Raw genomic sequence first — 27,078 nt, 5'->3', positions numbered from 1 at the left:
GATTGTGAGACTTCCCCAAGGAGGACAATATCTACTAGCGATAGGCTTGAGCTGCTACAGTTTGAGTCGGACAATATCTACTAGCTGTGGGCTTGAACTGTTCAAAGAGGACAATATCTACTAGTTGTGGGCTTGAGTTGTTACCGTCTGAGTCGGACAATATCTACTTGCAGTGGACTTAGTTGCCCAAAGAGAACAATATTTACTAGCTTTGGGCTTAAGCTGTTACCGTTTGAGTTGAAAATATTTATGAACAATTAGGTTGAGTCTAAAAAATGTCTCATCCCGACCAAAATTTAATTGATTAATCTCCGTAATTTTTTATTTTTTACGATTGAGAGGTTAGAGCTTAGAATCATAAGAGATAAAAAATATATATATATATGTTTTTGAATTTCCTTTTCCAATTTATTGGGAGTAATTTTTAAAATTTTGTAATGGGTATTATCTGGGCCGAAATGGTAGGCTTTTCTATTGGGCCTTGCGTTGGCCCAAAACCATAACAGCCATTAAACGATCTTCATTTTCCTCCCAAACACAAAACAAGACGAGCTCTGAAGAACGAGATTGCAGAGCTAGAACAGCTAAAGGATTCTGTTTTCAATCGGATTTGGTTTCTGAAATCTCATTTCTAATCTGTTTTTTTGCCGGAAAAGTTATGGAAGATTCGTCGTCTCAATCCTTCTTCAGGAAGCACTGGGAAGGTTACAAGGAATTTTGGTCGGAGAGATTTTCGATCCTCGACAACTATTCCCCATTCGTCCAGCGCGACAATCCCCTTCCTCCATGGTCTAGCTCCGATGTCGAGGAATTTATTGCTTTCAACCCCGTTCATGGCCCCACTGTAATTCATCCTTCACTTCCTTTTTTCGTTTTACTCCTTTTACTTGGTGCTTGTGAGTTCTGTTCTGCCATTGCGTGTTTCTGCTTGGAGATGGAGCTCCCTGGAGCCGCCGATCAATTTCTTTCCGTTTGTTTCGTATTTGTTCGTCTTCTTTTACTGTGTTCTTTGCTTCATTCCTTTTGTTCTGTGGTAGTATGCACATTTGTTTTATTAGTTTGTTTTCTTGATCGATGCATGCCAGTTTGTGTTTCGGATGATCTCATCTGGATTTTTCTATATCTTGATCCTGCAGCTCCCGCAATTTAAACTGACTTTCCAACTTAAATTAAATGTGTTCGTTTACACTTGCTTCTCTGGAGATTAGGTAATAGAGTTGTTTTTTCCTTTTGAATTTGGGATAATCTGACGCTTCCTAGCCCGAGGATTGTTGATGCACAATGGCTTAAGTTATAATATTGTATGCCTCGTCTCCCTCCCCTTCTCGTGCTGTATTACTCTGAAATTACTTGAAGGAAATTCTGAGTCAGGCCTTATACTTTTCGAAGCTTTCTGGTGCGGTGAAAAGTATGATTAGTAGTAGGGAACTGGACCAAATATTTCCTTGTTGTATGATTTTTATGATCAACTGTTGATCACTAAATCCCACCCATTTTAGAATTTCATAATAGTGGTCTTCTGAAATCATTTTTATCACAATAAGCAAAATAATATTTTCATCTTTCTTTTGTTTTCCATTAATCATTTTTGGAATGTTATCATTTCTACTATCAAATTAATGCATTTTATTACTACTAACATATTGCAATATCGATTCACAGGGGTTGGAATCAATTGCTTTTTAATAAAGTACCCATGAACTGTATTGGTAAATGGTAGTTATCATTCTGATTAATAGAACCTTGTAGAACACATATTTGCCTGTGATTTTCCTGCCAAGATTTCTTTGCTTTTCTATTCTCTTTCTGGTCCTATTATGTCCTGGTTTTTGTTGGCCGTGGCTGATTGTTCATCTTTTCACTGCTGTCTAACTTTCAGTTATAAAAGTAATCTCCAGTTTATTGTCAGTTTGTATCTACATTATGATACCTGCCTGTAATGTTTAATAATTCGATCATGGATTCATTATATGATCTCCCTTGCCTTCTTATGTTCTACTACTTGGCCTGTTACACGATCTTCGGGCATGAAATTTCAATAATTGCTTAAGTAGCATATCTCCTCAAGACTGGCGGGTTAAGCATGGTTGTCATTTTGTTTCACATTTTTCCACCATAGCAGGATGGCGAAGGCAGATACCTCAACTTTCTGTAATTGAGAGTTCTTGTACATGCTTTTAGATTCCTCATTCAGCTGCTTACTGTTCTTTTTCAGTTGAAGACTGCCAGAGAAGCTGTAAACTTTGGTCTTACAGGAACTGTTATTGGAGCTGTATCAACTGCAGGTGTTGCATGGAAATACTCGAGAAGTTTACATGGTATGCAACTGCCTTGTCTTTCTACTTAACTGCTTCATATATATAAATGAATATCTGTAGCATGCAAACTATTATTTTACTTTACTACCGATATTGTGGCGGTTGTTTCTTCTCTTAGAATTTTTAAGTATCACATGGTTCAACGGTCTCTGCGTCGCTTCTCATCAATTCACATTCCTTTTCATATTTCCATTTTTATACAAGTCCAAATGTTCTTTTCAACCAATGGAGCACATTTTTATTTTCACTGGCTAGAACCTTCACAATACTATACTATGCACACAACTCAAGCAGGTCATGAGTTTGGTTGACATGAACATATACTGGCCTAAAATAAATCCTGATTTATTTAATACGGTGATATTTTGATTAGAGTCTCAAGTTGAAACGTGTAATGTCCTGTGGTAGAATACTGAGAACGTCAAGGCTCAAATTCTTGAGTCCAATCCTAAAAGAGTTGAGGAGCTGGCTTTATATATCAAGACCTCAGGAATCTTTTTCTATGTTTAAATCTGTGTCAAGGAAAACCAAAAGGCATAATAAGTGTAAGCCTAACTAGCTTGTTTAAACGTTGAACATGAGCATTTGTTGTTCTATGTATAAAGATGCATAAAGTGCTTGTAAATACTGGCATGCTTATGCCATAGATGTGTTTTGACAGGCGCTGGGCTGTCGTTACTGGTGGGAGGTGTATTCGGTTGGACTTTTGGCCATGAGATCGCAAATCATTGGTATCAACTCTACAGGGTGGACACCATGGGTGCACAAGTTAAGTTTATGGAGTGGTGGAGAAACAAGAATGAGGGACATTTTTAAACTCCGAGTTGCAGTTGAAGCAGGCACCACGCCGCTCCCATTCCATTTGAAATAAAAATGAATGTGCAACTTTGTTGAAATTCAATGGTTGATTGGTTTGTTTTGTGCTGTTGAACTCTTCCAAGCCAAGTTGAGAAAAGGACTGTATCCCTTGTTCCCCCCTCCCCTGATTGATTCATTACCGAGTACCTTGAATCGTGGGTGTTAAGGTCTAAAGCATCCATTATTGGTCCATAATGGATACATACATCTGTCCTGTTGGAAAGAATTATTTGTCTGTCAATTTTGTGCTCAATCAAGAATTGAACCAAATCAATAAGTTTTTGCAAAAGAAGAATCGAACAAATGACTACTTGGACACAACCAACCAGTTTAGTTCTACTTGTCTTATTGGGTTCATGAACCTAAGAGGAAGAACCTAGGGATTAAAACCAAAAAGAGAAAGAGAAGACAAAAGGATGGCGTGCAATAGGTTGTTCGTTGTGACGACATTGTCGTGTGAAGGTGAGGAGGCAATGAGGGGGAGGTACAACATATAACGTCACTGCAAGGGAGGTGAGCAATCAACATGAAGAGCACTAAGGAGAGTGACAAAACAAGGCAAACATTTTAACTTTACCGCTAACAAATATTGACTTCTTTGGGCTTTTCTGTCTGGGTTTTTCCTCGATTTTAAAACGCATATGTTAGGGAGAGGTCTACAAAATATTTCTAATCTAGAATCTCATATTTTAAGTGGGATTTACGGGCAAGAAGGCAAGAAGTAAAGGTATTAATGTCTTGGATTCTAGATCCTCAAAGATTAGTAAGAATAACATTACAACATTCTTTTGACCCAACTCTTCTTAAAAAAAATTAAGCCTTTCATGTACTTTAGTTCACTTTGATCTTGTATTTTTAAGTAGTCCATTTTGGTCTCTTAATTTAAAAAGGTGGCCATTTTAAGAATTAGAAATGAAAAAAAAGCCAAAATAGTCGGTTTTTAATAGTATAACAACTCAAATGAACAAAAGTAAGTACAGAGAGAAACATTGTGATTAACAAAAATATTGATCAACAATATAACTTTTACTTCATAATTCAATTAGCTATCACTACAAAGCTCAAGATGTTTTCAAAAAAAAAGTGAAAAGCATGTAATTTTAAAGTAAATAATAAAGTTAAAAAAGGAACGTGTACGCAAAGTAAAGATTAATGTGATGATAAGAGAGTCATAGAAGAGGGAAAACACAGCTTTATTGTGTTGCACAAATTTCAGCTTTCAAATTTATTATGCAGTGGGGGAATAATACACAACAAGACGCTCCACCCCATCCTATGTTTTTGCCCATTTCAACCACCTTAAGCACTCATCACCATATGAACTAAATTATAAAAGAGAAGAAAAAAAATCTAAGAAAAAGAAACACACAGTTATGTACTGAATAGTATAGCTGAGGATTGAAATTCACAGTGGATTTTCTTTTCTTTACTGAAGCTCACATGAAAATAATGGGGAAAAAAAGAGAGAAAAAAGGGGATGGAGATCATCCCAAGTTTACCCATTAAAGGAGGGCTACATCTTCATGAAGAACATTTCTGCATCTGTGTCAACAAACAAGAATATCTATATTAATGAAATTGCATTCCACCTCCTATTCCGTCTCACAAAACCAATTCTCCGTAATAGCCCAAATCTACGGTTAACAAATATTGTCCGTTTTGGTCCGTTACGTATCGCTGTCAGCCTCACAGTTTTAAAACGCGTTTATTAGAGAGAAGTTTTCACATTTTTATAAGGAATGATTCATTTCCCTCTCCAACCGATGTGAGATCTCACAATCTCGCAATTCATGCCTTTGGGGTCCTGCGTCCTCATTGGCACATCGTCTGGTATCTGACTCTGATACCATTTGCAACACTATGTGTGTTATGCTAGTAGATTGTGAGATTGTGAGATCCCAGATCGGTTGGAGAGGGGAATGAAACATTCCTTACAAAGGTGTGAAAACTTTTATTAATAGACGCATTTTAAAAACATGAGGCTAACAACAAATGTAACAGGCCAAAGAAGACAATATCTACTAGCTGTGAGGTTGGACCGTTACATTTTTTTAATAAATAAATAACAATACTAAGTGGTTTAGGTTTTAGTTATTCTATTTTTAGTTCAACTTTAGGGTTGAGGAATTTGAATTCCTATTGAAAGCACATGCCTAAACTATAGCTGTCTTCTTCAATGCATTGGGCCTTATATTCTTTAATAAGCAATCCTTTTAATGCAGATCGCAATTTAATATCCTTTTAACTTATAGAAGACCAGCAAGAAATGAGTAAAAGAAAAAAGAAAAACCTGTCTCTTGGAGGGGAAAACTGTTCATTGGCAAGTTGTGAAATGCGAATCCTGGCCAAAGGCTCCTAGCATCCGACATGCCACTTCAAGCAACTTCCCTGCCATTGTAACAACAGATACAGAAGAACAATTTTAAATTCTATTTACAGTCTCCAAATTTTTACATGCCTGTTTAATAACCATTTATTTTTTTTGGTTTTCCACAATTAAGCTTATAAACATTACAAAAATATGAGTTTCTTTGATTTATTATCTACTTTGGAAGGTAGATTTAAAATGAATATAAATTCTAATATTTCTATATGAAAAATGAAAAACTAAAATAAGGCCTCAAATTTTAAATGTTTTGTTTAATTCACAAACTGCAGAAGAAACAAAACAAAACAGATGAATGCTATGCTAAGTTTGTGCTAAAATTCAATGAATGTTATGAGATCAAAATAAATAAGAATAATTAAATCTAAAACTTATGAAGACGCCAACAATATTTTAGGTCAAGAGGAATAATATGTAAAAGGAAGCTTAATGGGCAAAAGACGAGCATTTTCTTTCCTCCACCAGCTGTTGTTTTTAATGTTTTTCTCTTCAAAGGGCCCCATTCCTTAGAAAACCCATAAGATATTCTGAGTTCACCAACCCAATTAATTATTTCTGTTGTCCTCATACTTCTTTTTTCCTAATCACTTTTTTACCTTATATTAAAAACAATTAAGAGAGGAAAAGACCTTCTTAATTAATTTTCTAGTCATTTGGTGATTTTGATAACTCAACAGCCACGCCATGATAATTCCAATCTAATGTACATAAAAACAAACAAAACCCACATGCATATAATTATCACAAGAATTCAAAGAATAATACAAAATAGAAGATGATCTTAGTGAAAATTTTTGTTCATAATGTCTTTAAGTCGAGCTAATTTTTCCTCTTCCCCTTGCAAAAAACCCCAAGGAAGATTTTAATTTGAATTTTTGTTTTCATAAGATTATCCGGACAGATTCCAAGCAAACCCATTGAAGAAACTCGATATCTTTCATCAAAAGTAAAGTTCAACCAGAAAATCCGTTTCAGAAAAGGCCCATCTCGACGGATCAAACTTTGCCATCAAATCCCCACTTCCCAAGCAATTCCAACGAGTGAATTTCACTATACACCTTCTCAACACCGAAAAAATTGCCCCAATTTATCAGTAGAATCCCTAATCAATCCGGCGTCAAAGCCGGTCACCGGAATCAGACAATTAGACCTAGGAACCGCCATGGAAACCGACGCTACACTAACAAATCTAACAATTGATGCAAGGAAAATGTATTGTAAAACGAAAAGATGCTGAAATTTAACTTTCACGTACCTCTCCTTGGCTTGGCCACTACCTTCACGTGTTGAACTGTTTTTGCCGACAGTTTCGCTTCCGTTTCCTCCAGCGGGAACAGAACTCCGTCAATCCCCTGCACTGAGATACGGCCGTCGGTGTAAATGTCAGGGTCGAACAAGTACGCCGAGCCATCTCCCTGCCCAAACTTGACTGAACCGTCGGCCTCTTGCGCAACCACTTTATGCGGCAGTCTTAAAGTGTCGTATCGGACTTTTCCAAATCGGCGAACCGCATTGTACATGCTCTCCTCCGTCTGATACTCTGGAATCAAATGGTAGTACATAATTTGTTCCGGTGCCCCAGGCTCGCTCAGTTGGTCCGTCGTCAGTTTCGCCATCGCCTCGTCGTTCGGCGCCAAAACAGTCAACACATAGCCCTCTGAAACTAACCGCCCCATTTCCGTGGCTAAGGACGTTAGATTCACTAATATGTCCGCCATTTCGTTGTAACCGCCGTAGTGTAAAAGAGTGTGAATGAAATCTTTCACTTGCCGCTCCCCGTTGAAGTGGTGGTGAGGACCGCCTGGTCCCGGCGCGGGAGCCGGAGCCAGCGACGGTCCTGGAGCCAATGCGTCGTATATAGGAAGGGCCGGGGGAGAGCCCGGTTCGGCTGGTGGAGCCGGCTTCTTCAAACGGTGAGTCCTCGGATCGACTTCCGGTGCTCCTTCCGGTTTCACGGCGGTTATTGCCTGAAGATTCCGTCGGCGGTTGAAATCATCCTGTACGGATTGAGGAATGAGCAGCCTCTCGATCCCGTGGATGACGCCGTCGGGCCGAGTAATGGCGTCGGCTTGAATAACCTTGGCGAGATCGACGGTTCGTTCTCCTGTGCGGTGGTGAGTCAATCGGAGGACATGACTAGAGAGCGTCTGGTGACGAGTCGACTCAGCATTCCTCGGCCACTCGCCCGATCCAATCCGAGAAGGAATGACATGAAACTTCAACAGCGTCTGAAGCGACTTCAAATTCCGCGGCTCGAGAAGAAACCGCTTGAACTCAGGGTCAAGATCGCGCTCCAAAGCTTCATTTCGCGGCGCAAAAATAGTCAAATTATGATTTCCAACAGCATCTTCTAGATTCTGCAACAGCAAAGCCTTCTCAATCAGCTCTGCAAGCTCAGTATAATGCGAGTCCAGTAAAGCGACGAGAACCGAGTTGGAGTTAATCTGGCCAGAGGAATTCGCGGAAGGAGACAACAGGCGAGGCTTCGAATATTCCGGCAACGCTGCGGAAATTCCAAAGAAAAGAAGGAGAGAAACGAATATGAAGTAGAACTGAACCGCATCGGAGACGGTCGAACCCATGGCGGATTGCGGCCGGAGAATGCGGCGGGCTCCGGCGAATAAAAGAGGGAAAAGCTTCCTTCTAGAGGGAGAAGGTGAAGCCCAGTGATAGCTTGTGAGAGCAATTCTTTTTCGTGGGTTCTTTATTCCTTTTTATTTATTTATTTATTTTTCAGAGCTTATTTTATAATTTTATTATATATATATATATATATATATATATTCCGTATTAATTAAAAGTACCATTTATTTTTTTATCGTACAAATTAAGAGTGAAATTTTAGTTGAATTAAGAAATTACCTAAAATCCTAATTTATATTAAATGCAAAATAAATAATTAAATAAATAAATAAATAAATAAGGTGGAAAGTCATTAAATCAATTTCAACCAACAAATGGTCGCATCCACCAAATTTATGTTGTTAAATTATTCTCCCCTAAATTAAAATATTTTTGTTTATTTTTTTAGCTCCAAACTTTAATTACTACTTATCCGAAAAAAAATAAAATATTACAAATATATATATATATATATATCTAACACCCGAGTAAATAAACTCAAGGTTACTACATATATCAATTCATGGCATCTTCGTCTACTCAATAATAAGAATTTCATGGTTAAACGTGCTTTACTTTAACCATTTTTATGTTGTGTGGTTTTTTTTATAAAATATTCTGAAAGGACTCGTTGGAATGATGGGAACATCAACAAAAAATTTAGTCCAACAACTATGAGATTTAGACCAAATTGAAAACAATTTAGGTCAAATTTGTTATTTTAACTATTAATTTTGTGATATTTTTCTAATTTAACAATGGGGACGTGGGAGGTCAAAAAAAAAAAATACGACTTTTCTCATGATAGTGTATTATGTGTTGAGTTATGTTCAAATTGGTCAATATAAAAATAAATAATTAATTAGACAACGACATATAACTCTCATTTTATTTATAATGCAATATTTTTAAAAGGAATAACATTCAAAATGCTCGGTAGAGAGATGAGTTAAAAATGAGGAATAAACGAGCAATATAGCAAGAGAGCGAAGCACGACCGACGCAAGTCCACCGACACCACGTCGAGACTCATTCACTTAAGTGAAGTAAACGTTTGAAATACTATACCGAACTAAAATATTTCATGCTAATATTGAAATAAGCAATTGGAATTAAAATAAATGATATTATTAATACAAAATGCAATTTAATTTAATTTTAGCTATTTTTTAATGAAATTTATTTATTTATTTTGGCGGGCGAAACAAAAAAAAACACACAAAAATAGTTTGTGTGTCGGAAAACGTGGTGGAGTGGCCAAAGGAAATGTCGGCAATGGGCAAATAGATTTGATACACGTGGCAAGTTTTTATTGGATGTAAAAATAGTAAGCAGTAGAGCTGAGTGTAGGCGATCCTAGAAGCTTCCGACAGCTCGCAGTGGGCACTCCTCTTTCATTTGACCATAGTTTTGCTTTTATTTTAGTGAGTGCTCAAATCAAATATCTACCAATATCTTCCATTATATATATATATATATATATATATATATATATATATAATTATTAACTCAGCTTAAAATGTATATAAAATATAGAAATTTCAAATTTAGAAAATATTTATAAAAACATATATGAAATATCGACTTCAATTATAAATTCTAGAAAAGTTATTAAAAATAAAAATAAATAAATAATTCAAAATAATAATTAAACATTTTATAATTTTCAATATTATTTATATTATATTCACGTTAAATTGTGTTTTTTTTTTTTTTACAATATAGTAAAATTATTGGTTGACTTTTAAGTAACGTCAAAATTTGATATAATGCTCTTTGGATACTCGTACAATATAGAAATTTTGATAAAATTTAGAAAATATATTTTTTTAATATTTATGTCAACATATTAAATAATATTTTCGTTCCATCGTATCGGTTGGGTTTGACAACCTGAATGAAAAATGTCATCGAAATATTTTATTTTCTTTGATAGAGTCATCTTATTCTATTATTTCTATATAATTCAACGACAAAAAATGATATGAGCGTATTGTAAAATATTTGTATTTATTAAGATTAAAAAATATTTTTGATCCACTATAATCACTAAAAAAAAAATTATATTTATTATATTTCTTAAAAAAATATTTCTTCTAGAAGTTAGTCCAAATATATTATTAAACATAAATTATTTATTTGTTAGTGAAGGACACGTGTCATTCTCTAAATAGTCAAAAAAGATTTTGAAAATATATTTATTTTTTTTTGGAAAATAAAAATTTTGGGACGAGGTTGTTGTTTTTTTGTTGGGTCAACTCCGACCAACTTTAAGATAAAATTCAACCCAACTCAACCTTATCATATTTTTAAGATTACTACGAAAATTAACAATATTTAACTTTTACAATCGATGTTAATAATGTATTGTAACTTGTGGATGTTTGATATTTGAATTTTAAGAAATTTTAATTATTAATATAACATGTATGGTAGATAAATATGATTTTTTTTAAATAAAAGAAAACAACCCGACAACTTAACCCAACTCGAAAATAGAGAATTGGGTTATGAACTTTATTTCGGTTGTTCGGGTCATCAACTCAACAAATTCAAAATTTTAAGTTGGTCCAAAAGATTTTCTCAACCCAACCCGTGCACACTCTATTAGGAAAATGTTTCTACATCATGCTAAAGAATGTTTCATTCCTCTGTCCCACTAATATGGGATCTCACAATCCACCTCCTTTGGGGTCTACCATCCTCGCTAGCTCAAATGTGATTAGTAATAGCTCAAGCTCACTCTATTAAAAAATGTTTTGTTCTCCTCTCCCACTAATATGGGATCTCACAATCCACCCCCATTGGGGCCAACATCCTCGCTGGCACACGACATGATGTCTAGCTCTAGTGTCATTTGTAATATCTCAAGCTCACTGCCAATAGATATTGTCCACTTTAACTTATTACATATCGCCGTCAGTCTTACAGCTTTAGAACGCGTATACTATTGAGGATTTGAATTCCTCTTTCTTTCTCTTTGTTTTCTTAGTGAATAGATTTGTTTCCTTATATTTACTGGTTTTGCTCGGTGAGTAACACAAAAGTGAATGACAACTAGGTGAGATAGTGAAGCCAAGAGAAAAAAAGATATAACTCGATTCGTCCAATCAAATAGTATGGTGGAGTCGAGTTGATTTTAACTTAAAAAGCATTAGATCGCATGTCTCAACTAAGAGGAGTGATGAAAAGAACGGGTTGAAAATTATGATTAATTTAGATTTCAAATCACACGACAGATGAACTTGACATAAACGACCTACAAATTTTTGAACACGTCGAGTATGCCAATTACTAATTACATAAGAATTGAAGGACCAAATAGAAATTTTATAAAGTTGTAGGGGCTAACAAATGCAAATTCTAAAATTTGAAACACTAAACATGTAATTAACCCCTTAAATTTGTCTTAAACAAAGCTTAGGAGAGAATATAATAATTAATATAAATTAAGATTTTTTTGGCCGAAAATAATTTAATTGGAAATAGGGAGTTTGTGAGGCTGTGGTTGGCCGGTTTTTGTCGGTGGCTCTCTTTATGTTGGAGCTCATAGGTTGCTTGACTTCACCAACCAGCTAATCAAAATGACCGAAATAGCCCTTGACAAAGAAGTAGATTGCCATTAATGCAAGGGTAGATTTGACAGTGTAGAAATGTCATGAATAAATATGATAATAAATCTTGACACTTTGGATGCCCAATTGAATGAATTCTTTTTTGTTTTTGTTTTGCTTTTGGTCAATCATTGATGTTTTATTTAAATTTCCACCTTGTCTTATTTCAATTCAAAACAATTATTTGGAAAATTATATATATATATAATTATTTGCAAAATTATCTAATTTATTATTATTAATATAAACTTTCGAAAATTATCACAAAAAACGAATTATAGGTATGAAATTGAATAAGTAAAATTCAAAATTAATATTTATATCAACCAAAATTTTAAATAGAATGTAAGTAATCCATAAAAAGAGATAAAATGAAAAAAAATAACCCAAGAATAAATTCGTTTTAAAAATCACTTTTGTCATGTTCGTAATTATTTTGACAAGACAAAAAGTATGTTTCAACTATTTTCATGCATAAAAAGCGGATATGATGAATCTCAAATTTTCCAATGTTCATCGAAGGTTGAATACGAGAACCCATTTTTTTAGAATCACACGAATATTTGTATTTGCTCAAAACATGAGCCAACATTCTCGAGCTACTGGAAACATGTTTTTAGTCATTCAAAATCAATTTAATGCTATCTCGAGCTACTAAAATTGATTTTGAATGACTAAAAAACATGATTTTGAAAATAAAAAGGTGATTTTAATCATTTCAACATCGAACACTAGACACTCCCAAACACAACCTAATATAAACGAAGTCCGGCATTCACTCTCTCCGACTGTCTTTTTCACAATCATCCATCCCACAAGCAAAAGACCCTTCTCTACTGTGAAACCTAATGACAGCAATGATTCAACTCACTGGTAGTTGCCACAATTTCACTTCAGTCAGAAGAAACCTACATATACTATTCCTTCAAGTCCCAACAATCATTCAAGACGGGACCAAATCTCTACGATGACCTAACTTAACCTATAAATACATACAATATATAAGTTTTCCAAACCTACCACTAGTAGATATTGTCTTATTTGTGCTTTTCCTTCAAAAACTTCCACTCAAGGGTTTTAAAATGCACCAGAAGTTTCTACACCCTTAAGGAATGTTTCATTCCCCTCTTCAACCGATGTAGGATCTCACAATCCACCCCTCTTGGGAGCCCTACATTCTCGCTGGCACACTGCACGGTGTCTGGGCTTCCCCTAAGACTACCGCTAGCATATGTTGTTTTCTTTAGGCTCTCCCTTCAAGGACTTCCCCTCAAGGTTTCTAAAGAGCTTCCCCTCAAAACTTTTAAAACGAGTCTGTTAGGAAGAGGTTCTCGCACACTTAAATGTTTCATTCCTCTCTCCAACCGACATGCGATCTCACATAAGACTACCAAATTAGAATTAGGAAGGTAGTAAAGGTGGAGAAGCCTACCACAACTTCTATCTATCAAGGTGGGAAAAAGCAGAATATGGCCTTTTAACTTACGAGTAAATAAGCTATTTTATTACAAGTTTAAATGATATACTGACAAATATATAAATATACTCTAACTAATCATAAAATAAACTAAAACTTGAGACACTTTTGTGAATATTTTGAAGTTTCTCTTTTTTTTTTTCAATTTTTAAAACATCCATCAACTCCATGCATTTCTTGTACATATGGAAGAGGTAAAACAATTAATTGCAGTAGTCACCTTTTATAAGATGTGAGCCTTTGAGTGAAGCCAAATTCTGAGACTGTTCAACTTGAACTGGATTCTGCAGGGCGTGGCCCTTTTTCATTTGTGTCACTCAAAGGATTGTTTCCTCCATTCTCTGGTATCTGTCTGTTATTTGATTCTGAAACTGGGCTATTATCCCCTGCATTACTGGACTCAGGACTGCTACTTTTTCTAGCATCTCTTGTATCGAGACGTTCCATCATGCGTGATACCGTTTCTATCCCGACATTGACCTCTCTTTTGACTTCAGAGCCAATATCTGACATTGAAGTGTTGCGGGAGAACAATTTTTCCCTCCAACCTCTGGTGCTCTTCGTGATTGAATCTTTGTACCTAAAAATAGATGGAAACATGCCATGAAAGAATGAAATAATCAGAAATTACACTTGGAAAATAAAGGCCATTAAGACATATTACAAACCTCATTGACATTGTATTAAATCGAGATTTCAGCGAATCCGAGAATGATTGTAATTCTGATGGTCCGGCTCTATCTTGACTATTTGGCACAGATTGACTGGAAGATCTCCAAAGAAAGGTGGGGGGCAACAATATTAATTCATGACTAATAAATTCTAATGGCTGCATATAATGGCATGTTCTATAAATCCAATGATAGATGAATACCTATCCCTCGAAGGAGATCCGAGTTGAATAGAAGAATGCAAACTGGATTGAGGTGCGGAAGGAGAAGACTGGTCAGTTTGTATGGGAGATACTGATGTGTTGAGTTGTGGGGACTCTTCTCCTGCAGGTGGAGGTGAGGATACAGTAGCTACCATGATTCTTGGGGCTGTTTCACCCTCTCGATTGTCACCATGAGGTGGAGAGGTCGACGAAGAATTGGGATGGGAAGAAAACACCAAGAACTGGGGACGGCCATGAACTCCTGACCGATTTCTGTGGCCTTCCCTTCTTGCACCATGGCGTGCTCGTCCCATGGCAGCTGCTGCAGCTAGATGTTGGAGTATACGCTCTTCAAGATCAGCATCATTAGCACCAGCTGGTAGCTGCATTGAGAAAAAATGTGTCCCAACTTAGATTATAGTGCCCATGATTCACTGATATCAGGCTAAATAGCATACTGGCTACATACATGCTGTAGCTCGAAGTCACCAAGAGTGGGATGGCGAAATATTGTTGAGTTTCTAGCTGGATTAAGTCTAAAACTTCTCTCTTGTTCTACACCTTCGAGCAACTCCTGGCTGCAGAACCACCTCATATTACCTTCATCTGCTTGTAAAATTAAATGAAAATTGAAACAAATTATAAAATCTGTACAAACCTGGTTGGATCCTTCAGACTAATAGGTTGCCAACACATGGGGCATTGGGAGCTTCTCTGACACCTATTTAAATGAACAAAATAAACATGCTTGAACCATTCCAATTCAAATTCCGGTCATAACCTCAACAGAGCAAACTTCCTTTCAATGTAGAAATAATACACAACTTTATTGCAAGGTTTTTTGTCCAACTGAGATCCGACAAGTAGTCATACAACTACAAATTCTTTATGTTTTTTACAATTCTTAGAGAAATGTTTGATTTTTTTTATTATTATTATTATTATTTTGAAAACTAAAAAAAAAAAAAAGTAGAAAAACCCCTCAATTGAGCCCTATCATCATAAAGCATCATGGGACAATGAATGAGAGAAATAAATAAACAAGAAAAACCCCTCAGTCTAACAGTAACGAAGTATATGATCCATAGGAACAAACTCACAACCCAAGCAGCCCAAGAAACAGATAATGAACTAGCCAAGCAAACCTGTTATTAGCATGTAATCCAAGAGATTAAATATAGCTTGGTATTCTAATAGGAAACATGTTTAAAGGATCTTTTATCTAATGATAATTGGTTTACTGTATTTTTATGTAAATATGAGCAAGACAAAGCTTACTGAAAAGATGATGTTTAAATCCAATGTTGACTGTCAGAAGTCTGGATGCAAGTCTAGGAAGTTATTCAATTCAGTCGATTACTTTGGTCCACTGAAAACACAAGTGGAAGGGTATGACCAATTCAAAATGATATGAATAATCAGTATATCTTGTCGAAAAAAGTGTGGTAGGAGACCCTGGGTTTTCCAAGTTCTTGTTAACTCAACCAAACTCAAAACCAATTTATTTTGTTCCACTTTCCATGTATGACCATGCCCAGATTAAAAAGAAAAAGAAGAAGAAGAAGAAGAAGAACACAGGGGTGCCTCGTCTGAATCTTGTCCCAAGTACTAATGCTTTCATGAGAAAGCCATCAAAAAACACCAATTTTTTTTTTTTAATTAAGAAATGAGAGCATCAGAAGCGGAAGCATAAAAATACCACCCAAATATAGGAAGCTCATGTAAATCAATCAATAGAGATTTCGTTATAAGATCCTGATTATTACACACTCCAAGAGTAGGTTTTCCCTATTAGAACAGTGGCGGTTGTGATGAGTTCCATAGGATTGAATAATTGTCCCATGGTTGGAAGTCCTTGTCAGAGAACTTTTTTCAAAAAGAAATGTCACAAAAGTGGTTATGAGGATCCAACAATCCTTGAGGAAGGAAGCTTTTTCCAATGATCAAGCTTAAAGGATACTGTACAAGGCAGACAGAAGACGAGAACTACTTTTTAGTAATTATTAGTAATCAGCAGAGAGCGTGTAATAATTAAATAATGAGCAGCGAAATCTGGACTTCCACTATCCACAAACAACTATGGCAATTATCCACAATCTCTTTTTCTTTACTTCGTTAGAAGATAAATCCTATTTGAGACTCAAGATGTTGAAATCACATACACATATTAGAGATCAATTGCAGTCCAAACTTGTAATAAATTAGACGCAACAAACTCTAATTCAGCAAAAAAATGCGAACACACAAAAGAAAACAGAAACATTCAAAAGACTTGGGCAACTGCAAAAAAAAAAAAACATTGACGAAGCTAATAACTTAAAATGAAAGGCAGAGAAATATTTGTTGAGTGGGTCTGCTAGGATATTTCGCACTTAATTTCCTAAGATGGTCACATCAAAAGGAATGTCAAGATGAGCTTCAAAAGCACCAGGATGGTATTTACAGGAATGATCATAGAGAGCCTGTCTTTTATCAACTTAAGAGTTTAACAAGAGAATGGAAAAAAAACAACATATAACGTACTCATATATGCTTTAATCCTCATATAAACTACATTACTTTTGTACCCAAAATCTTCTAGCTGCCAAATGTTTATCAATACTGTACCATTCCAAGGGTTAAAGTCCCATAAGCATTCGGTTAAATCCAAGTTTTTGTTTTTTTTTTTTTTTTTTTTTTTTTTTTTTTTTTTAAATGAGAAACCAATATCCAAGAATGATTATTATTAAGATCAAATGCAAATGGTTAAATCCTAGAATCTCTACCACAATATCCATCTCTTAAAGTTAGCTTTCATCTTTTCTTATGTTATACCCGAGCAAATAAGGGGTATATGAGTGAACCGAGATCACCTCCGAATGAAAGCAATCTTAAGGATAGAATGCCTAAAAATGACTTAAAAGAATTAAGTGTACTTTACTTGAAACAATTCTATGTTTGGTGACCTCCGGAGCATTTTCTAGGAAGCATGTAAGTGAGAACAAAATATGCTGAAAACACTAGTGTTAGTCTGTGGGGGGTAGTCTTCACTTTTAGAAGCGATAAGTAAGAAACATGACCATGTTATAGAGGATGCTGAGGAATGTCAAGGTCATCAAGTGCTTAATAAGGACTCCAATTCCTGTGCATGGGTCATTACATCTTAACTCATCCAAGGAAAACGCCCACAAGGCAAGAGATCTAATGACCTTTTTCTCTCGTCTAAATATTTTGGAGATGATATAAAAAAACTCAACACATCATTCTCAAAATGAAACAGATGTTATATCCTAATTCCACCATCCTATCCATCGTAAGTGATCACCTGGATGTTAAATATATGTGAGTCCTAACAATGAGAGAAGTAAGCCACACTACTTACTAGTTTACAGCTTATGAACACTACCATCGCCACCATCATGCACTGGCAGTCTGGCACACTAATCAGTGGAAAAATTCAAAAGACCCAGATTCATTATTGAGGATTAAACCCCTCAAAACCTAGCACAATCCTTCAAAACTTATCTTTATAGCACTGTTTAAAAAATCAAATATGTAAGATTCCACTTGCAAGATGTTTAAATAAACCTTCCAAAATCCAAGAACCTCACTATCATTCTTTTTTCCTTTTCAAAGGAAAAAGGAAAGAAGATACTTTTTGTTGATTGACGTAAAAATACAAAATAAAAAATGGAATACCCAAGTATACCCAGTAGTTGCAAAATGGTGTATCAATTGGACTTAAGAGTAGCAAAAAGTGTTGTTTAATAACAAAAAGAAGCCACAATTAGAGGAAGGTATTTGGTAGTCTCCAAACATCCTTCCACCGTCTTTGTTATCATATCAATAGTAAAACAAGGTGCTCACGAGTTAATCTGATATCTCAAACAGATATTGCAAAAAAATAAATAAATACCATTCAAGAACGCACTGCAGATGAAACTCATGTTTGCAACTGGTCATCTGCACAAAATATAGAAACTGACTACGTGGAACAGAAACCATCTGACGTCCCATTTAAGTATTAAATCACAATATAAGTAATACCGTTGAAGGATCACTGTCACAGAAGTTTTCTAAACATATACTGCAAGCATCATCACAAGCATCCTGGATTCCACCTTCGACAAAAGCCGCAGCTGATGTCAAATGCGCTTCAGATTTTTTTGTTTCGTCCATAGTTGGAGACTGTATGAACAAAACAAAAAAACATGATCTAGTGCGTGACTTATAAACAACGAAACAAGGAAATGATATACACTACCATCAGATATAATTTGGAGATACGACATACATTTCCAGTGAATTAAATCACGCACATACAGCCAATCCAAACGAGAACAAAATAGCTTAAATACACAAATTTGCAGAGCTACAAGCAATAATCTGGCACCAAAGAGAAGAGAAACAGAGATCAGGAAAATTACATATACAAACAGCTAGAAAGCAGATTCAAGAGGCAAACACACTAGAAAGACACAGATAAGTTGCTCATCTCCACATCTGTTACTCCATGAAAACAACAAGATAAGAAAAGAAAAAGAATCCAGTAACAGAATATATCCATCCACATCCACTTTATCATCCGAATAACAGTCGATAAAAATGGAATCCAAAAACATGATGAAAAGTAGGTAGAATACAAAAAGTAATCCAAGAAAGAACAATCTTCATCGAAGAGAGAGAGAACTAAAAAAATAGAGACGTCAAGGCAACAAAAACATGAAGGAAGCAAAAGACGTGAAGGCGAGAGAAAATTGGGGGATGGAAGTACCTCCATGTGAATCGAGCATGCGCAGGACGATGTTGAATGGATTGGAATCAGAGAAACCCTAGTGGAAGGAGGAGGAGGAGAATTGAGGCGGAGGTGGCGGTGGAGGCTCCGGTCTTGACTTGGAAAAGGCTGCTGCTGAGTGCTGAGTGCTGTGTTTGGGTTTGGTCGGTCGTCGGCTCAGTAATGAATGTATTTGTTGTATGAATCTGATGGGTTCATTTTCTCAACGCGTGGACAATTTTTGTGGTAATTACGTCATTCTCTCTATCTTTCTCCCATTTTTATATTAGGAAATAAAATAATAACAATTTGAGAATCTGACCAATTTAGATTATCGAATTAGTTTTTTTTTTTTTATATTTGAGTGAAGTTGAATTTATAGAAAATCGAGAATTTGGGTCGGTTCCTTGGTTGGTATTCTTTTTTGCCTGGTCTAAAAAATAAGGTTACAACCCAATATCACCCGGTCTATTATTACTTGCAGTGTATACGAGCGAGCATAGCCCAAAAAACGTGGAAGCCCGTTGTAGAGCAGTTGACTAGAAGTATCAGACTGTTGAGAAGAGGGCTCGAGTGTATACATGCAAGCATAGCCCAAAGAACGAGGAAGTCCATTATAGAGCAGTTGACTAGAAGTATCAGACTATTGAGAAGAGGGCTCGAGTGTATACAAGCGAGCATAGCTCAAAGAACGAGGAAGTCCGTTATAGAGCAGTCTACTAAAAGTATCAGACTGTTGAAAAGACAGTCTCTCTCGAAAAAGATAACCTAATTTCTCTTCATTTTATTTTTCTCATTTGTATGATTATTAATGGAATAAATACTTTTTCAACATTTTGAAAATTTCAATATATATCAAATTACTAATTTATTCTTTAAAATTATTTTAAGAGTTGAATTTGATTAGTCAATATCTTTAATATTTGACCATTGACTTTATCCATACAATAAGAAATGACGGTAAGCATCAGGAATATTGATAATTTACCAGGGGTAAGAATGGGAATCAACCCATCCATATTTAAAGTCAACAAAAAGTCAACATTTAGTCAATCTAGGTCATCCATATCTTAAATTACCCTACACTTCCTTGTAAATCCTAATACCAATTTAAACAAATTTAAAAATATATCTATTTTAAAAAAAATTCCATAATTAATCTCTCTCAAATTACCATAAGGTACATCTCCTTATAAAATTGTAGGTTTTTTTTTAGCGAAAAAACGAACCATCATCGAAAAAAACTCAATCTGGGTGATGCTACCCCGATCAGTACTCTAGAACATCTTGTTCTACGTCATCTTCACGTGAGCAATCGAGACTGAGAAGTAGTGATAAGGGTCACGAGAATCTTATTTATCTGGACAAAAAAGGATATTGAACTAATTTATCATATAGAATAATATATCAACCGCTCATCTAATTTCATAAACATGACTGTCATTTTCTCATCGAGCGAGAGAAACTCACATGCGTCAAGGATGAGATCATTGTCCAACCCAGACAGGGTTTGAACAACATCAAACACTTGATTTAAGCATGTTGTAGTTCTAGGTGCAAACAAGAGAATAACAAATATTTGTTTTGTAGCTAATATTCTGTAATAGTTCAAGCTCATCGTTAGCAGATACTGTCCTCGGCTTTCCCTCAAGATTCTAAAACGCGTATGTTAGGGAGAGGTTTCCACACTCTCATGAGAAATACTTTGTTCCCATCTCCAACTGATCTGGGATCTCACGATCCACCCCCATTGAAGCCTAGCATCCTAGCTTGCACATCGTCCGCTAGTTGATGATGATGGCTCCACTCTGTTGTTCTTTCATGCATTCTCACACAAACTCACATGCAATTACGACGAAGCTTCATGAATCTTGAATTCGATTGATTGGGTAGCAAAAACACAAATCTTCTCGACTGTTCATACAGAATCGTTAGTTCCCCAGCGACAGAGTACTTGACTGTGTTTTAAAATATCAGTTTAATTAATACCATTCAATCATTTTAAGAAATTTGAAAAATACAACTTTAAAAAGTTGAATTAAAGTATCTCATTACTGTATCATATCAGTAGTGTATGAACAATCATTCAAAATTTATATCTATCAATACGTCTATAAACATATCTTTAATGTATTAATAGAATATATAATATTAGTACGAACACACATTCATAGTTGGTTTCGAGCATGACGGTGACGTTGTAACTATATGAATATGGACACTAAATGTTCACTTAAACTTTCCTAGTTGAAATTTAACTATCTTGTGGAGGCCAAGAATTGACCATACACCCTTTGATTTCAAATCGTTACCCACTTCATCTTCCATAAATTCCTATATAATCCCCCATCGCATTCACTTCTCAATTCACTCTCCTCGTTGCTCCCAATCGCTTGACGTGCCTCATACTCCACCGCCGGGTTCTGCCGTCTCCCGCCGGAACCGACCCCATTTTGTCCTCTTTCGCCGGAACCTGCTCGGTAAGTTCCAATTTCTCAGATCTGATTGCTGCATTTGATTCCTTCCGCGTTCTAGATTTGGAAAACTAAGAGTGATCCGGTATTGTCTTATGCTCACATCGAAATGCCATGAATCTGTAATTTGATCGGGTTTTTTTTTTCGAACTCTATGGCATATTCTGGCACCGAAATTTGATGAATCTGTGATTTGTGCTGGGTGATTTCGTTGAATTTCACTGCATTGTGTGGAATTTCACTTCCTTGTTTGGAATGCTTCCGATCCAATGTCTACGATGATATTGAAATATATGCATTCGATGCAGAGGATTTTGAGTTTCGATGTCTTATTGATCTCATCTTGCTGATCTTCTATTCTGTGTTCTCTGATTTTGGTGTCAATCGAATTATGTGCTTAACTTCAGAGTGTTCTTGTGGACAGTAAGAAGATGAGGGAGATTCTCCACGTTCAAGGTGGTCAGTGTGGTAACCAGATCGGATCCAAGTTTTGGGAAGTGTTGTGTGATGAACATGGCATAGATCCTACTGGCCGATACACTGGAACCTCTGATTTGCAACTTGAACGTGTCAATGTGTATTACAATGAGGCTTCTTGTGGGCGTTATGTCCCTCGTGCTGTGCTCATGGATCTGGAGCCTGGTACCATGGACAGTGTGAGGACAGGTCCTTATGGACAAATCTTCAGGCCGGACAATTTCGTTTTTGGGCAATCTGGGGCTGGTAATAACTGGGCCAAGGGGCATTACACAGAAGGAGCAGAACTCATTGATGCTGTGCTCGACGTCGTGAGAAAGGAAGCCGAGAATTGTGATTGCCTTCAAGGTATAAATCTATGTCTCAGATCATCTTGTGCTTGATTAGATGCGATTGCTTGGATCTAGTGAGAATTGTTTAAGTTTTGGCCTTTATTTTTAGTTTTGGATGTTCATGTGGGATGAGATTTTAAGACATGATTGAGAGTGTCAAATAATAGATCCAATATCGACCCACGTGCTTTTCATCTTTGTTTGAGTTATATCATATAATGTTATTAAACTCATTCAACTTCTATTAAATGGCGTCGAAAAGTGCCAAAAAGTATGTTAATGTCTTCTTTTGCTACTTTACTTTTTTTCTTTTAATACTGTTTTTAAAAGAGTGTTCTTGAGCATGTGTCCAATTGTTAAGCACTCCTGATAGCATCTTCTTCATGGCCTTGCTTGCTGTAAGGAAAGGTCATGCCAAAGTCAATGAGATCCGTAGTTATTAATTAATTTTGTACACAAGAAGACAAATTTTCTTCATGTTCTTACACGTAAGATCTGAAATTTTGTTCTTATTTATTGATGAGAAGTCGCCAACACCCTATTTTCTTTATGTCGTTTGTTTTTGTCTAAACTTTATTGAGAATTCAGCTTGAACCATTCATACTTTAGAAAGTTTTTCTTTTCCATAGAAAATATTACAGTTTCCGATCATCGGATTTCTGATTCATCTGCTGTTTTTAACTCGGTTTGTTTGCTCGTCATTTTTCTGTGTCCTCACAGGTTTCCAAGTGTGCCATTCACTTGGTGGAGGCACCGGTTCTGGAATGGGGACTCTTCTGATTTCCAAAATCAGGGAAGAATATCCAGACAGGATGTTGCTTACTTTCTCCGTCTTCCCTTCGCCGAAAGTGTCTGATACAGTCGTCGAGCCATACAATGCCACACTTTCCGTTCATCAGCTCGTCGAGAATGCGGATGAGTGCATGGTGCTGGACAATGAAGCATTATATGATATTTGCTTCAGGACTCTTAAGTTAACTACTCCTAGCTGTAAGTATAATATCAATCATTTGTTGATAAACAAGAAGAACATGATGGTGGAAGGATTTGATTCAGTATTTCAAGCAATTCTAATATAAATTGGCATTGAAGTTAATCTAATCAAGACATGGAGGCCGGTCATTTTAATGAGCATTCTATGATGATGAAAGCATCTCCAGTGTTTTTAGGTGTTCCCCTGTGAAAATCTAATTTCCTGACCTCTAAATTTAACTAACTGTCAGTATATTAATGTCCTATTATCTTACCTGAAACTTTTGTGTTCCGTTTCCAAAAATTTGAAATTCATTTTGTTACAAGATTAGAGCTGCACCTTATACTTTAAAAGCAGTAGTAGCTAATATTGTGTGATCTCACATTGGTTGGAGGGGGGAACGAAACATTCCTTATAAGGGTGTGGAAACCTTCCTAGTAGATGTGTTTATGAGGGGAAGCCCAAAGAGGACAATATGCTTGGGCTGTTATAAATGGTATTAGAGCCAAACACCGTGCGGTGTGCCAATGAGGACGCCAGTCCCTAAGGGGGGTGGATTGCAAGATCCCACACCGGTTGGAGAGGGGAACGAAGCATTCTTTAAATGAGTGTAGAAACCTCTCTCTAGCAGACACCTTTTAAACATCTTAAGGGGAAGGTTGAAAGGGAAAGCTCAACGTGGATAATATCTGCTAACGATGGGTTTGAAATATTACAAATACACATGCGCCCATAAACATAACTTAAAAGAACTGATTGTAACATGTAAATTTGATTCTATCATTTTAATTTAATTTCTTTGCTCTTGAAACAGTTGGGGATCTGAACCATTTAATTTCTGCTACAATGAGTGGGGTGACATGCTGTCTGAGATTTCCTGGCCAGCTTAACTCTGACCTGAGAAAACTTGCTGTGAATCTAATTCCCTTCCCTCGTCTACACTTCTTTATGGTGGGATTTGCTCCTCTTACCTCACGCGGGTCGCAGCTATATCGGGCGCTGACCGTCCCTGAGTTGACACAGCAAATGTGGGATTCTAAAAACATGATGTGTGCTGCAGACCCTCGCCATGGCCGATACCTCACGGCCTCTGCCATGTTCAGGGGGAAGATGAGTACTAAAGAAGTTGATGAACAGATGATCAATGTTCAAAACAAGAACTCGTCATACTTTGTGGAATGGATTCCAAACAATGTTAAATCCAGCGTTTGTGACATTGCTCCTAAAGGACTTTCCATGGCGTCGACCTTCATCGGAAACTCAACCTCGATTCAGGAAATGTTCAGGCGTGTGAGCGAGCAGTTCACTGCCATGTTCAGGAGGAAGGCTTTCTTGCACTGGTACACTGGAGAAGGAATGGATGAAATGGAGTTCACTGAGGCAGAAAGCAACATGAACGATCTCGTTTCCGAGTATCAGCAGTACCAGGACGCCACAGCTGATGAGGAGGAGTATTACGACGAGGAAGACGAGGAGGCTGAACACGAGTAACTTCACTTCTCTGTGAGTAATCTGTTTCTGTTTCGATATACATATGCTATTCGTGTTGAGAACAAGTTCTATGCTTCCTGTGATGGGTGTTTCATTTCTTCTTCTCATCTGTTGTTTGAGTATGTTATTTTGTAATGTTATGAGTTATAAGCTGTTGAGTAATTAAATGAGGAGTATCTGTGTTTCTACGAGTTTTCACCTCAGGATTATGAATTGATGGTTTAATATGAACTCAGTGAATCAGTTCCTCCATTACGTGCTTCATATTTGGGAGCTAAATGGAATAGCTTCTAACAAATAATAACAATATACAATACATCCCCATTCTTTTTACCTCAAGTAGAAGAAGTTGCGAGGTTTGGATACTCATCTAAATCTCTGTAACAGCTTTCTGCTTTAGCTTGTTTCATATCGTCATCCTCAGTTTTAAAACATGTTTGTTAGGGAGAGGTTTCACACCCTTATAAAAAATGTTTTATTCCCTCTTTCAACGGATGTGAGATCTCACAATCCACTCACCCTTTTGGGAGCTCAATGTACTATTTGTAATAGCTCAAGCTTATGCTAACAGATATTGTTCGCCTTGGCTGTTATGCATCGCCATCAGTCTCACGATTTTAAATCGCGTCGGTTAGGAATGCTTTATCTCCTCTCCAACCGACAGAGAGATCTCACAAAAACCCTAAATTATTGCTATTCTTTATGGTTTTCTCAACTTTTGAAGCCATTTTCTTTCCAATGTTTGGAAAGAAAGAGAAACTGTTTCCATGAGAGGCAATGATTAAAAAAAGAATCCACAAGGATGGATGAATTTAACTCATTTTCCCTTAGCCTTTTGTTTTTTCAAAGAATCTTAGAAACCTTCATCATGATAGTTCGCCCCCTTTTCACTTTCTCACGTTTCTATCGATACATCGATATTATATCAACCATTACATCAAACTTCGTCTTGTGATGTTACGAGTCTTCTTGTTGTTATCGTCGTTGTTCTTGTAACTTTGGTTGACACTTATAGTATACTTATAGTCTTCTTGTAACAACATTTTAAGAGGTAAACAAATGCCTTGAACCAATTGAACTTTATTGGTACGTCTAAAAAAGATATAACTTAAATAAATTTAGCCCACATGCATGCACGCTATTTATAGATATATGATAGATACATGATATGCTATTTTATTGTTTATCAATTTGAGTATAGCTTCAATTATCATTTCAAAAGTTCATAAACGCCACATTCCACTTATAAGTTTATTTGTTTCATTATCCACTTTTTACTAATGTTTTCAAAATTTTGTTTTTATTTTTAGAATTTTGACAAACAAAAAGCGAAAAATTGAGAGGAACCAAGCATAAATTTCAAAACCCGCAAATAAAAAACGAAATTGCTACCCACTGGGGTCTTAGTTTTTAAATTTAGCTAGGATTTTGAAAACACTCGGAGTGATTCAGGGACGATAATACCCATTTTAACAGAGGTTTTAACGTTATTAGCTCGGGATTTATATGTTTAGACTTTCTAAGTCATTCTAAATCGACCCTTTGATTAAATATATATAATGTGGATAATTAAAAATGAAATTGGGCCTAAGATGTTGGATCCAAAAGTAAAAGAGTTGGTAAAGACTAAGGTTTAGATGATTAGATATTAGGGTTTGAAGAAGAGGAAGGGTTTTGTGGGTCACAATCACATGGTGATGTAATGCCATTCAGAACCTCTGACCAAATCCAACACTTATTATCTTGGAATAGAATCTTCCTCATCATTCAATTCCATTTTTAGTTTATATCGAAAAGCTAAACGTTACCTAAACTTATATTGAATAAATATGGAGAAAGTTACGGCGGGTTTGTAATCTTCTTGCTCTAACTTCTCCATAAAATTTTCTTATCGTGACTTGAACACAAGGTTAAGGTTTATGGCTTATGGGACCCAGAAAAAACCTGATAAACTAACAAACCAAATCAACCTAACTCAATCGATTTGGTTTGGGTTGGAATATGAACTTATGAATCCAAAAACTAGATTGAATTTAATCCGACCAACTCGAACCAACTGAACCCAAATAATTATACGTGTTAAGAATTAACTTTTTACTTTTATTACGATCCAAATAACTCGAATCAACCCATCCCATAAAATTTAAAGTTGTGTTGGGTTCATTATTTAATAAGGGTTATTTGAGTTGAAAATTTTTACAATTGGAACAATTGGGTTATGTCTGAAACATACTTGCCCGACTCGACCCAACCCAACCCAACGCACGAACACCTCTAACTCTAACCCTTCCAACAGTTGAATCTTTCTTGTTATGACTCAAACACAAGGTCAAAGTTTGTGGGAGTATTTTAAAAGAAAATCTCCGATCTCTTAGAGTAAATACAAAATATTTTTTTGACTCAACCCAATAAACCCATTTACGAGAACT

The 27,078-nt window shown here is 36.0% G+C and overlaps 4 protein-coding genes across 10 annotated transcripts; 2 read left to right on the top strand and 2 right to left on the bottom strand.

Annotated features, from left to right (window-relative positions):
- Nucleotides 1-542: 542 nt before the first annotated feature.
- LOC111485533 (succinate dehydrogenase subunit 6, mitochondrial-like) lies at nucleotides 543-3,402 on the top strand. The gene is made up of 3 exons (XM_023132463.1): nucleotides 543-844; nucleotides 2,216-2,318; nucleotides 2,980-3,402. The coding sequence occupies exons 1-3, from the start codon at nucleotides 659-661 to the stop codon at nucleotides 3,132-3,134; spliced, it is 444 nt and encodes a 147-aa protein (XP_022988231.1). The 5' UTR covers nucleotides 543-658; the 3' UTR covers nucleotides 3,135-3,402.
- Nucleotides 3,403-4,348: 946 nt separating this feature from the next.
- Nucleotides 4,349-8,260, bottom strand: LOC111485447 (fasciclin-like arabinogalactan protein 17). The gene is made up of 3 exons (XM_023132331.1): nucleotides 6,818-8,260; nucleotides 5,467-5,564; nucleotides 4,349-4,718 (listed from the first exon to the last, which is right to left on the bottom strand). Exons 1-2 carry the CDS (start codon nucleotides 8,142-8,144, stop codon nucleotides 5,491-5,493), a joined length of 1,401 nt encoding a protein of 466 aa, XP_022988099.1. The 5' UTR covers nucleotides 8,145-8,260; the 3' UTR covers nucleotides 4,349-4,718; nucleotides 5,467-5,490.
- Nucleotides 8,261-13,251: 4,991 nt separating this feature from the next.
- LOC111485477 (E3 ubiquitin-protein ligase RHF2A-like) lies at nucleotides 13,252-19,091 on the bottom strand. 6 transcript variants are annotated; one of them, XM_023132382.1, is made up of 9 exons: nucleotides 18,903-19,063; nucleotides 18,393-18,514; nucleotides 18,176-18,316; nucleotides 18,045-18,091; nucleotides 14,808-14,870; nucleotides 14,619-14,727; nucleotides 14,150-14,532; nucleotides 13,944-14,048; nucleotides 13,252-13,855 (listed from the first exon to the last, which is right to left on the bottom strand). In XM_023132382.1, exons 2-9 carry the CDS (start codon nucleotides 18,393-18,395, stop codon nucleotides 13,543-13,545), a joined length of 1,164 nt encoding a protein of 387 aa, XP_022988150.1. In that variant the 5' UTR covers nucleotides 18,396-18,514; nucleotides 18,903-19,063; the 3' UTR covers nucleotides 13,252-13,542. The 6 variants fall into 6 exon arrangements, with proteins under 6 accessions (XP_022988150.1, XP_022988155.1, XP_022988149.1 ...); XM_023132387.1 differs by having other exon boundaries at nucleotides 18,423-18,514; XM_023132381.1 differs by lacking the exon at nucleotides 18,393-18,514 and having other exon boundaries at nucleotides 18,903-19,091.
- Nucleotides 19,092-21,208: 2,117 nt separating this feature from the next.
- On the top strand, nucleotides 21,209-24,901 carry LOC111485455 (tubulin beta-6 chain). Of its 2 annotated transcripts, none has more exons than XM_023132344.1 (4): nucleotides 21,209-21,346; nucleotides 21,786-22,201; nucleotides 22,906-23,175; nucleotides 23,973-24,901. In XM_023132344.1, exons 2-4 carry the CDS (start codon nucleotides 21,808-21,810, stop codon nucleotides 24,647-24,649), a joined length of 1,341 nt encoding a protein of 446 aa, XP_022988112.1. In that variant the 5' UTR covers nucleotides 21,209-21,346; nucleotides 21,786-21,807; the 3' UTR covers nucleotides 24,650-24,901. The 2 variants fall into 2 exon arrangements, with proteins under 2 accessions (XP_022988112.1, XP_022988111.1); XM_023132343.1 differs by having other exon boundaries at nucleotides 21,212-21,382; nucleotides 21,801-22,201.
- Nucleotides 24,902-27,078: the final 2,177 nt, after the last annotated feature.

The sequence above is a fragment of the Cucurbita maxima genome, unplaced genomic scaffold (genome assembly GCF_002738345.1).
Source record: "Cucurbita maxima cultivar Rimu unplaced genomic scaffold, Cmax_1.0 Cma_Scf00010, whole genome shotgun sequence".
In the NCBI taxonomy this organism is placed as follows: Eukaryota; Viridiplantae; Streptophyta; class Magnoliopsida; order Cucurbitales; family Cucurbitaceae; genus Cucurbita; species Cucurbita maxima.
This window is presented reverse-complemented; position numbering and strand designations above follow the sequence as displayed.